Source organism: Bemisia tabaci, chromosome 1 (assembly GCF_918797505.1).
Source record: "Bemisia tabaci chromosome 1, PGI_BMITA_v3".
Taxonomy (NCBI): Eukaryota; Metazoa; Arthropoda; class Insecta; order Hemiptera; family Aleyrodidae; genus Bemisia; species Bemisia tabaci.
In genome coordinates this window covers 78,917,565-78,930,415 of record NC_092793.1, presented here as the reverse complement: position 1 = coordinate 78,930,415, position 12,851 = coordinate 78,917,565, and the positions used below count along the sequence as shown (strand labels likewise).

Here is a 12,851-nt window from a genome sequence, read left to right as displayed (position 1 = left end):
TGTGAGGTCCCAGCAAATCTGTTATGTAGTTAGTTTTTTTTTTAAAAAAAAATCTTGTTTTATCCATATGTATTCCAGTGCCAAATTAGAATCTGACTGTAATGAAATGAATGAAAATCAAATTAAGCTCAAGCAAGAAACAGAAATGAACGTTGCTCTCAAATCTGAAAATGCTTCATTAATGCAGAAATACATATCGTCAGTGGCTAAAGCAAAAATCTCAAAAGATAATCTCATTGCCGCAAGAAAAAAATTAGAAGCCCTGAAGAAGACAGTGAGTTAATCGTTTTGTTCCATCTGAATATTCTTTAGTAGCGCATCTTGTAAAATAACTCGGAGATAAAAATGTACAACTGGTATTTTTGATAGTCGGGAAATTTGACGTAAAAAAGCTTGTAAAGAAGTTGTAAATGGTCAGAGTTAATTCAAGAATTTTCTGAAATAAATTTATGATCTAAGAGGTAAAGAGAGGTAGTGCAAACTTTTTATGTTATACATATGCATTGCGTTCTTAGTATATTTAACTGAGAATTCCACAAGTTTTTTTTTACAATTGAAAATTTTACATTATGTACTACCAGAGATTGTTTGAAACTGGGAACATAGCAACCTTTGTTAAAAGAAATAGAGATATCCTCAGTGAAATAATTTAGTGTTCTGTCAATAATTCACTCGATCAAGTGTTGAGTCACACCATAACCTAACTAGAAAACTTTGCATTAATGAGAAATATTCGTAAGATTAACTATTCTTGTGACATTCCAGTTTTACTTACAACTAGTTCTCTGCATAAGTCTCTAAACTTATGCTAGCATTTGATCTAGATACCTAATTTATATCATGGAAATTGCTGTATGGGTCGTCAGTCCTCCCTAATTTCAGGATTGCCGCGGTAAGAGAACATTTGGTAAACCGGATAGTGTCGAGGAATTTTTAAAAGTCAGGGAAAACCTGACATGTTAGGGTAAAATTGTTAAATCACCTTTATTTGCTTTCCAGAAAAGGTTTGAATGAGGGTTTAAACAACAAATTTTGTGTAAAAAATTTATTTCATATTAGGTCCTCTTAACCATCCGGCTTATCTTCTAACGTCAGGGAAATTTACTCAAATGCATCAGGAAAATGTCAGGGAATTCCATTTTCTTCAGTCTGTGGCAACCCTGTCATTTGTTATCTTTAAAAAACAGAATAACTTGTATGATGCCAATAGAGTTTACAAAGGTACATACTGTGCTGTTTAAAAGATTCCTATATGCTGTTATTCAGTATGTGGACCCATTTTTGTTGCTAATTAACTCCTAAATTAATAGGAATAATTTTTGTTCTTGTCTCTAGTCTTGTAAACTTAAGTTTTCTCGATTTTGGGAGACACACTATACACCCCTTCAAGCCTCGTTGAAACCCTTATAGATGGTTAAAGTTGAAAAATGTTTATTCATATTGCAACTTCTAAAATCACTTGATGATGTCTTATTTCTTTAAAGGGAATCAATGAAAATTATAAGGACAGCTTTTAGTTTCTTTATTTTTTCTAGAAAAGTGTTTTCATAAAAAAAATACAACACAAGCAGAGGTCAGCAATCTAATAAGAAAGTAGCATTTATTTTTTATTTTATTTTAACCATCCGTAAATTAGTCATAGGAGAGGAATGTCTGTCAAAATATTCAAGCTATACCGAAGCACTTAGATCCCATTTCTTTCATATTCTGCTCTTATTTGCAGGCCATTGCTGTTGATAAAGAAAGACTCATCAAATTTGCGGATCTCACCAACCTTGTTGTTACAAAAGATAGCCTTGCAGAATCTCTCGAAAGTGACCTCGAAAAAATGAATGAAGAAAATGAGAAATTAAAACAGGAGTTAGTGGATCTCGTGTATGAAGAACTAGAAGAAGCTGTATGCTTCGAGAGTGCCATCAATAAATTAAAATCTGAATCGGATAAAAAAATTAAAGTAAGTTGACGAATGACCGTCATCTTTTGCGCCCCTCTATGTTATTCTTACTCTTATCGTATTTTAATCGTTACTTTCAGAATTAAGGTTCCTGCATAAATTATTTGCTGCCTAAATTCAAACTTCCTGCTCATGAAAAAAAACTACTGGTTCTACTTGAGTCAAATTGCCCACTAAACGTTACGGTGACAGTCTCCGCAGTATGAAAATAAGGCAACCTCAATCACGATGCTTTGGCTCAACTGTTGCATATTTTTTAGACTTTAAACAACACAGGGTGGAGAAGGAACCTTGCTCGATTATGAAGTCTACAGAAACCGTTGTGGTGTGCAATTTGATTCAAGGAGACTCTTGTTTTTCTTGTGAGCAAGAAATTCAAATTTTTCCCCAACCAATGTCAAATAAAAACTTCAATATCTTGGTTGGGAGTTGAATTCAGTAGGTTTTGTTGCGCTGATCATGTTTTACATGAAATAGGAAACATGTAACAGAATGTCTAAATTTATACCTTGTCTAGTGGTCTATTTTTTTCTTCATAGGTGGGTTTTGCTCTATGTTATGAGCTTTTCATAACTGGGTGAAGTTTTTGGAGCAAGCGATTTTTCTCATTTTTTCTCTTATCATTAAACTTGAAAATCAGATGTAAAGTTCATTGAGCAATTGAATCGTTTGCTAAAACGGCTGATATCCATTTTTCTAATCTTGAGTTACTTTGAGTAGTTCTTATTGGAAAGTATTATTGATACTCCCCAAAAAATATGATCATGAAAGTGGTGCAAAGACTTGTTTTGGGGTTATTTCAATCCCCAAACGACTACTACACCAGTTTCATGATTGCATCAACTGTTCAAAAGTACTATTAATGCAGAAAATTCAAAGATAGAATAATGGACTTTAGTGGCTCTTGTATGACATGATTCAATTAACAAGAATCTTTAAAGATTGTCATTTTCTTTCTGGGATCCAGGGTTTTTTAAAAACAATGTGGAATCTTGAAGACATTGGATTCGTTTTAAAAGACACTAAACGTGAGAATAGGTTATTAATTAATTTTGGCCTATTTCCCAGACTAAAATATTCACCAAGGAATCAATTTATCTTTGAGACAACTTGGTTGATTCTGAACTCTTCTGCTAGTTTTTAACTTCTGTCTTATGTTAGGCTTTTACAAATCCCTGGACTCCTTGGCAACACAGGCACCAAAGTGCAAGAAATTGCTGCTGTAGTGGGCTAAAACTTTGACGCAGATCTTCAGATAGAGCTTGTTGAGTAATGGCGGAGGTGCTGCGATAAGAATTCAGTTTCTCTGTTGCGTTTGTGGAAATGAAAAGGTTAACAAACCTGCAACCGGACATATGTTCTGTTATGTTTGCTTGTAGTCCAACAAAAACTTAGAAAAATAAGAGAATGCCATCCAGACTTTCAGTGTTTGACTTGATCATATATTCTTGAAATTTTTCAGGCGTACAATAAATTAATTGCCAAACAAGAATTAAAATTAGAAGAGGACAAAAAGGATATGGAACGTATCTTCAACGAGTTCAATTCTGCATACCGCAAAAAATGCAGAGAGATCAGAAGAACTAGAGTTGCAACAGCGAATTTGATGGAAAACATTGACAAAGTAAAACTGGTGGAAGCTAATCTAACCGACACTCTGGTAAGGATTGCGTTATTTTATTTTATTTTTCTCTTAGAAGCTCATAACCATTTTTTGATCATCCCGGCTGATACATCACAATTATGTCACCCCTGTGAAGCAATGAAATTTCAATGCAATGCATTTCTCATGGGAGCAGGTAATGTGGCGTCACACTGGCTGCTGCCGCGTGAAGGCCAGGCGGAGGAGTGAATTCCAAAAAGATGCGCAGTAACTGATCCGTGTGGAATTGGTCTTGCCAATAATTCTAAATTTATTTCCTGTTGTTGAGAATCGAAATATTGGCATTTTTCACAGGTTCTTCAAGAAAACAGTAAGAAAATTTAGTTACGATCGTCTTATGAATATCTTGTTGAAATACCACTGTCTAAATAGAAAAAAATCAGGCAAATCATGATTTTATCTGTTTTGCTGTACAATAATATGATAATACCATTGTAAAGCAATAAGTTACCTTAAAAAAATAACTGTGATATCATAAAGATTGATATCAAGCTGACAGGCTGCTCCTAGCCATTTGTTTAGAACTGGCCCAAGGCAGTAGTAGTTGCTCAGAGTTGTCGCTTTGAGTCAGTGGGTTGAGAATCTCTTATTTTGTTTCAACATTGTACTTAAACATTTATTATTTTGCAGTTCCAATCTCTAGAAAAAGATCGTGTATCAGCCCAAAATAGATCAACTACCAAGGAGTTACCACCGAGAATATTGTCTTGCTCACAGGAGTTACCACCGAGAAGATTGTCTTTCTCACAGAATCTGGAAAAATTCTCTCCTGTAAGTACTTAAAATCTTAACACTCTGGATTTCATTTCTCATTACTATTATCTCGACTTGGGTTTTTCTTATCAAAAACAATGCACTCTGATTATGGAAGCGCACTAAAGGTAGGAATTTTATGATTTCAAAAATCTTAGTCCTTATATTGATGACCTAAGGCAAAAACCACGTATCTCTAGTACAGTGTTCAAAATTTTCACTACTGTTTTATTTTTTAAACGAGAAACAAGTCAACTTCACAGCTTGAAATGTATGTGGAATATACTATAACTAAAGAAGAAAAATCAAGGAAATTTCTCGGTAATTACGTTACCGGGTTTTTCAAAAAAAAAAAAAATGAAGTATCACAGGAAGTCTACAACGTCACGAACGGAGATACATCGTTTCGAACTTTAGTCATCGATATATTTTATAAATACATAATCGTCTGCCATTTCAACTCTAGGATACAGCTAAATTAAAGTCAATTAGGGAATGATTGAGATTTCTACCATAGATCATCACAAACAGTTGAATACACTGCCGAAAAAAGGTGTTGGCGCCCATGCGCCCTGAAAATATCGAACATCGATATCGCTCCGCCACCTATCGCCCTTTTTGCTAATTAGCGATTTTGGTTATCAATTTCCCCTATAGATCGCGCATGCTTGTCAATTAGCACTCACTCATCTGTCACCCCTTCCCTTTCTCGATAATGGACTCTTCCATTTTTTGCATACTACGATACCGCGTTGCCAGCGCTCTCTTCGTGATGGTTCCTCCCCTCAAGAGGACCTGTTGAATTCTGCTTCGACCTGCGTCCCCGTTGGTTTGCCCTCTCAGTTGTCTCTGGTGAAAATCGTATCTTTTGTGTAAAGTTCTCGATTTATCTATCTTTCTTCGGTTCTCCATCCTTGGATTAACCTGGTAGTTCTTCCTAATCGTCGTATTGGTTGTATTCAGGTAGAATTCATGAGTTATACCTCTTTAGAAATCTAGCATCTAGGACCTCAGCCTCCCTTAGGCTTTACCTCGTGGTTGCTAATTTCAACCCTGACGAATATCAATGTAATTTTCACCCTTTATTCCCTATTTGCCCTGAATACCCTTCATTTGAGCTCAAAGTGAACAGATCTTCCCTTTTGTTCCCTTGAAACCTTCCCTCAAGTTCCCTTATCCTCTGGAAGCTCCAAGTTCAAGGTCATGCCTAGATCCCTCATGACCATGGAAGGCTAAAGTTTCAGTTATGACTTCATGAGCAAGTCTTGTCACCCAGGAATAATGGTTCGATGGTCTCTGCATACTAACACTCCATGGTAAGCCTCATGTTTCACTCAGACATACCCCTTTATGACGTATGATGATTTATGTATTATGTGTTCCCACACCCCCGCCCCATTTCAGATTTCTCTAAGTTCAATCTCTTAGGTCCTAAAGATACAGTCCACTAAATTTATCGGAATTCAGGCCCCCCAAAGATCGATTTTACCTTTCGATTTTATAGCGGCACAAACATGGTCCTAGCCGAGCCGCATTTGTAATATAATGAATTTTGGACCACTCTTTAAAGTAAATGAATGAAGCTTTATGTGTCAGCCATCCTCAGAAACCTAAGCTTCTAAGCTGTCACTTAAAAGTTCTGAAGCTTCATAACATGTGAGTGCAGGCATGGTCATATTTACAAAATTTAAAGTTATGCTTGGCATCTCTGGAGTGCTGGAGCGAGTTGAATGAACAGGTTCCCAGTCAGGCCCTATAATTGATTACACCTGGTTCATAGGCTCCGCCTCTTGTATCCTACCCTCCTGCCTTCAATTCAATAGTACTGTTACCCTCCCTTTATTCTTAGTTTTTTCATTATTTGTCTGAGTGAAGCAACACATGATTTAGGCCATTTTGAACTTCAGCCATTGTGTGCCAGTGTCCGTCGGGCTCCCTTCCTGGGTGCCTTGCTGCTTATGAAGTCATTTTCTTTCATGAATTGATTTGATTACATTTTCAAGTTATTGCTCACTGATTTGAGCCCAATTTGTACCTCAAGCAACCTATTTTCTCTTTCTGGCTACTCCTTAGTGAGACAGATAAGAGCTGCTATTTCAGTCAAAAGTGAGGTTATATACACCAGTGTTTTTCTCCCTGTGCATATTATTCTTATCACCTCACCATTATGAGTCTACACAACGAGGGTAGTGACTCACAAAAGGGTTCAGATAATGAATTTGATGATCAGGTGAATGGAGAGAACCCTGGCAAGCAGCCCACCAAGCGCTCCATGCGCCAAACTGCTTCCAGAGCTGTTCAAGTCCCTGTAGAATTCACAGCCCTATACGCCAAACGCAATAGGTACTATGATATGTTACAACGTTCCCTTCTGGGCGCACAAGCCCTTAATTCTAGAAATTGGTTCTCCTTTGAAGGAACTTGGAATAGAGTACTGCAGATTGAGAGTAATTTCAATGCAACCCAAACAGAGATTATTGAGCTGAACGCCACTCTTCCCCCTGAGAAACAGTTAGAGGTAGATATCACTCAAGCGCAGTTTGAGGACATGTTAGATACCATTTCAGTCAAATATTTCGGTTTGAAAAATGCGTCCCAGATTGTGAACGTTACACCGCCCTCATCTCCCTGTGTTAATTCGCCTTCGCCCTCTACCGTGCAAAGCCCTTATGTTAAAGCTCATGTCACCCTGCCTCGCTTATCTCTGCCTACATTTGATGGAACCCTTTCTCAATGGACCACGTTCCATAGTCGGTTCAAAGTTGCTATTCATGAGTCAAAGTTGAGTGACGTTGAGAAATTTCAATATTTGTTAAACGCCCTGTCTAAAGAGCCCTTAGATTTAATTAAGACATTGGAGCTAACTGCAGAGAACTATGAGGGTGCATGGGACATGATTTGTACCAGGTATCAGAGTAAACGTCGTCATTTGTTTTCACATTTTAACGGCTTGTTGGAACTCCCTGAAATTAAGCACAAGAATAGTTTGTCTAATTTCTACGCTAAGATTCAAGAGCATATGAATGCTCTCTCCTCCCTCAATCATCCCTCCGAGACTTATTCAGCGATGCTTGTTACGGTAATTTGGAGGAAATTTTCTGATAACCTGCGCGGCAGATTTGATGATTTTAGAGAAGATGCGTCTGAGTATCCAACGCTCAATGAATTGTTATCATTTATTAAGTCAGAGTGTGCCAGAATCGTTGATAACCCTTTCACAGGCAGTTCCAACTCGTCGTCCTCCTCAAATTCTAATGCCGGCCGCAATACCAAGGTACTAGCAGCACAAAATTCCCCTAAAAAGAACCCTTCGAACAGCCAAGCTTCCGATAGTAGTTCTTCATCTGAAAAACCGAAAACTTCACGCGAATGTCGTTATTGTGAAGATGAGCCATCTCACAATACATTTAACTGTCCTACTTTTAAGGCCCTGACTCAGCCCGAGCGCTGGGAAGCTGTGCAAAGCAGGCAACTCTGTAGAAACTGCCTGGGTAGAAATCATTGGTCTGATAAATGTACCTCTAAACGTGAATGTAAAGAGTGCAATGGCGCTAAGGGACGTCATCATAGTATGCTTTGTCCTACTTTGAAAAACCCTGAGCCCAACACTTCTCTTCATACCGCCCTTGTTGCCAATATCGCCCTTTGGCCGCAGTAATGCCAACCGCTAAGGTTTTTCTTACTAGTTTAAGCGGACAGAAAGTGTATGCCAAAATGCTTTTAGATTCGGGATCTTCAGGTACCCTAATTACGTCTCGCCTTGCACGTACCCTGAAAATCACCCCGAAGCCCTGCTTAAATGCTATCAACGGTATAGCGAACACGCCCATTCCTGTAGCAGGCACGGCGAAAGTTGACGTTGGCATTCCCAATGGTCGCATGGTAGTTTATAATCACCCCGTAACTGTCATGGATAGACTTACCGGTTCGGTTCCCGCCGTCCCCCTCTCACCTGATTTTCAGAAAATTTTCCGCGATTATACTTTAGCTGACCCAGAATTAGATCGCCCTTCAGAGATAGATATTTTATGCGGTGTAGATTTGCTCGCAAAAATTCTCACTGGTGATAATGTCCCTGCTCGTGATAGCCTCATGGGCCTAGGGACCGTTTTTGGACTCGTTTTAGTTGGTTCCACCTCATGCCTGGTGACTCAACTCCCTCCGACAACCCCTGTTACGTTGTTGACCGCGCTCCCTGTACACGCGCACACTCCTCAGCCTGACGTCATTGAGAAATTCTGGCGTTTAGAGGAAGTTCCCCCTCCCGTTAAGTCTACGCCAGAAGAAAGGCTGGCCGAGAAAATTTATTCTGAAACCACTGTTCAGCTTCCCGATGGTCGCTATGAAGTCAATTTGCCCTTTCGCCCTGATCCCCCTGCCCTCGGTTCCTCTCTCGATTTAGCTCGCAAACGTATGCTCGCCTTAGAAAGGCGTTTCGAGTCAAATCCGAAATTGGCGGAAAAATACCGGAAATACATGATCGATTTTGAAAAGGATGGTTTCATGTCGCCAGTCCCCCCGAACCCCTCCCCCGAGGAGGCGCCAAAGTATTTTTTGGCTCATCACGGTGTCACCAAAACTACCAATGGAGTGACAAAATTGCGATGCGTTTTCGATGGCAGCGCCCCTAGCTCCACGGGCGTTTCATTAAATGACACTTTGTTGGCTGGCCCTGCCCTCCAGAATGACGTCCGTGACGTCTTACTGAACTTTCGCGCCCACCCTGTGGTTTTTGCCTGTGACATTAAGCAAATGTACTTGCGCATTAGCGTCACAGAAACTCATCGCCCTTATCAGTGTATTTTATGGCGTGCTCACCCCTCAGAGCAGCTGAGAGCGTATTATTTGAATACTGTCACTTTCGGAATTAATTGCTCGCCCTTTTTAGCAATTCGAACCCTGCATCAACTGGCCAGGGATCACGGACATAAGTATCCTAACGCAGCCAAGATCCTTTTAGAGTCTGTTTACGTCGATGACGTCAACGGGGGCGGACCTACCATTCGTGTCGCTAAGGAGCACCTCGAGGAGTTGATCGCTCTTCTCGCCCTGGGAGGATTCTTCTTACGAAAATGGTCGGCCTCCCACCCCGAAATTTTAGAAAATTTGCCCGCGGACCACCTAGAATGCCCAATCATTGACGAAAATGATGAAAGCCCGCGGTTTTCGATTTTGGGCGTACAATGGGCGCCAAAATTGGACTGTTTCACTTATGTAATTAATTTAAAGCCTCACGCAGCCACCAAGCGCGGCATTCTCTCCATGCTTGCTTCAATCTATGACGTCTGCGGATGGATTGCACCCGTGACCTTCACTGCTAAATCCTTAATGCAGGAAATATGGAAATTGAAACTATCATGGGATGAGCGAGTTCCCGATGAAATCTGGCAACTGTGGTCTAATTTCTGTAGAGAATTGCCAGCGCTGCGCAAGGTTTTGATTCCTCGCTGCTTGTATGTGAGCGCGGAATATTTTGAAGTCCATGGATTTTGTGACGCCAGTCAATTAGGATATAGTGCCCTTTTGTATCTCAGGTCTTCGCCCTCCCCGGATTCTGAAGCCCTTGTAAATCTCGTCACTGCTAAAACGAAAGTCGCGCCCCTGCGTCAGGTCACCTTACCGCGTTTAGAACTTTGCGCCGCCGATTTGCTCGTTCAACTTTTTCACGCGACGTTGCCAAAACTCCAAGAAAAATTCGGCGCTGAGAATTTTTATGCGTGGTCAGACAATACAACGGTTTTGCATTGGATAAATACAGAATCCCACACTTTGAAAACTTTCATTGCTAACCGAGTTGCCCGCATTCAGGAGCTTGAAAATGTCACGTGGCGTCACGTGCGTTCGGCCGATAATCCCGCGGATGTGGCAACACGGCCCATGGTGCCCTCAGAATTGCCCTCGAATGAATTGTGGTGGCACGGGCCCCCCTGGCTCTCATTGCCCCACTCCGAATGGCCCGAGGAGCCCCTCGGCGCCCCAGATTTAGACGCCATGGAATTTAAGAAGGAAATGGCGCCCCCTCCCGCCCTTGATGCCCTTATCGCCCTTCCGCGCCCTACAATTATTCCAGATCTTTCCTCATGGGATAAAATTGTTCGCGTGATCTGTTACATTTTTCGCTTCATTCACCGCTCGCGAAAAATACCTTGCTGTAAAGGCCCGTTGGACTTGACAGAAGTGCGCACCGCGGAAATTTGGATTGTGAAGTTTATTCAGGCCGAGCATTTTTCTGATGATGTTAAATTGTTACAGCGTGAGCCTAACGCACTCTGCTCATTGAGAACACAAAAGCTAACGCCTTTCCTTGACAAAGATGGGCTTCTGAGAGTGGGCGGAAGACTGCACAACGCAGATATCACGCTTAACGCCCGTCACCCCCTCCTCCTCCCATGCAAGGACAAGTTAGTGCGTTTGCTCGTAGAAAAATATCACGCAGTGAACCTTCATCCCGGCCCTCAATTATTACAAGCCCTTATTTCTCAAAAATACTGGGTTCTAGCTGGCCGTTCCTTATTTCGCAGCGTTGTTCACAAATGCGTGCACTGTTTCAGAGCTCGCCCATCCAATGCAGTTCCCTTAATGGGTTCTCTTCCTGCCCCCCGAGTGCAGCCTAGCGCGCCCTTCGAGCGCACAGGCGTTGATTACGCTGGCCCTTTCTCTGTGAAACTTCACTCCAATCGCACCGCGCGCACTGTCCCGGCCTACGTCAGCGTTTTTGTTTGTTTAGTCACTAAGGCGGTACATCTCGAAGTTGTAGACGGCCTTTCCACCCCTGAATTTATCGCCGCCCTTCAACGTTTTATCGCTAGGCGCGGAAATCCTTGTTTGATCATGTCCGATAATGGAACGAATTTCGTCGGCGCGGCCAACGTATTCGCTCGGATTATGAAATCAGCTGATCCTGCCTTACAGGAATTTTTTTTGAAAAACAATATTCGATTTGAGAATATCCCGCCCTCCAACCCTACCAGTGGAGGCCTGTGGGAAGCCGCCGTTAAGAGTATGAAATCGCATTTGAAACGAACCATCGGAAATGAGAGACTTTATGCCGCGGAATTCTTAACATTGATATGTCGCATCGAAGCGATGATGAATTCGCGCCCTCTCACCCCTATGTCATCAGACCCTAATGACTTTCGCCCTCTGACGCCCGGTCATTTTCTCATTGGCCGCCCGTTGTGCTGCCCTCCGGAACCGATTTATTTTGATCAAGACATGTCTCGCCTCCGCCGTTGGGAACTTGTAAATGGAATGTTTCAAGCAATCTGGCGGCGATGGAGCGTTGAATACATGCACACTCTCCAGCCTCGCGGCAAATGGGTCAAAGAGGCCCCGAACTTAGAAGTAGGAACTTTGGTCCTCATTAAAGATGACAATTTACCTCCTCTAGAATGGAAGCTTGGCCGCGTGTTAGATGTTTACCCTGGTAAGGACAAGCGCGTTCGAGTAGCTTCGGTGAAAACCATTTCCGGAACGTATGAGCGCCCGGTCCTAAAACTCTATCCCTTGCCTCAGCAAGACTGACCCCCAAAGCACCCCACCTCACCCGCTGGTGCACGACCTCCGGCAGAAAGTGGTGCCGCCCGTTCTTCCACTCTGGAGCAGCCAGCGCCTCTCGCGCTCCAACCCCAAGACTCAGAACGGCAGCCGCATCTCGCCTTCTTCGCCTTCGTGGTTTGCCCATCACCCATCGTCGCCCTTGTAATGCACACCCCTTCCCTACGTGTTTCGCGCCTCTTGTACCCGTTATTTCTTGTGTTTCTCGCCCTTCCAAAGTTAGCGCCCCTATCTTCGCGCTTCGCCCTTCGTGTACCTCGTCCTAGCGTTCCTTTTATGTCGCCCTGTACTTTCAGTTCGTGTCTCTAGTTTTTAACCTTTGTCGCCCTTGTACCATCAGGTTCGTTTTGTAATCCCTCCGTGATTCCAAGGGGGGGAGTATGTTGGCGCCCATGCGCCCTGAAAATATCGAACATCGATATCGCTCCGCCACCTATCGCCCTTTTTGCTAATTAGCGATTTTGGTTATCGATTTCCCCTATAGATCGCGCATGCTTGTCAATTAGCACTCACTCATCTGTCACCCCTCCCCTTTCTCGATAATGGACTCTTCCATTTTTTGCATGCTACGATACCGCGTTGCCAGCGCTCTCTTCGTGATGGTTCCTCCCCTCAAGAGGACCTGTTGAATTCTGCTTCGACCTGCGTCCCCGTTGGTTGCCCTCTCAGTTGTCTCTGGTGAAAATCGTATCTTTTGTGTAAAGTTCTCGATTTATCTATCTTTCTTCGGTTCTCCATCCTTGGATTAACCTGGTAGTTCTTCCTAATCGTCGTATTGGTTGTATTCAGGTAGAATTCATGAGTTATACCTCTTTAGAAATCTAGCATCTAGGACCTCAGCCCCCCTTAGGCTTTACCTCGTGGTTGCTAATTTCAACCCTGACGAATATCAATGTAATTTTCACCCTTTATTCCCTATTTGCC

General features: G+C 42.1%; 1 protein-coding gene across 3 annotated transcripts in view; it reads left to right on the top strand.

Moving 5' to 3' along the window:
• The window catches only part of LOC109043978 (uncharacterized), a 30,306-nt gene that overhangs the window by 13,417 nt on the left and 4,038 nt on the right, over nt 1-12,851 (top strand). For 2 of the 3 annotated variants that reach the window (XM_072306244.1, XM_072306245.1), the window contains exons 8-11: nt 79-274; nt 1,724-1,954; nt 3,417-3,614; nt 4,248-4,388. In XM_072306244.1, coding sequence (XP_072162345.1) covers nt 79-274; nt 1,724-1,954; nt 3,417-3,614; nt 4,248-4,388 — 766 coding nt within the window. Of the gene's footprint in view, nt 1-78; nt 275-1,723; nt 1,955-3,416; nt 3,615-4,247; nt 4,389-6,198; nt 12,717-12,851 lie in introns of those variants that run through there. The other variant, XR_011900825.1, reaches the window with a different exon arrangement.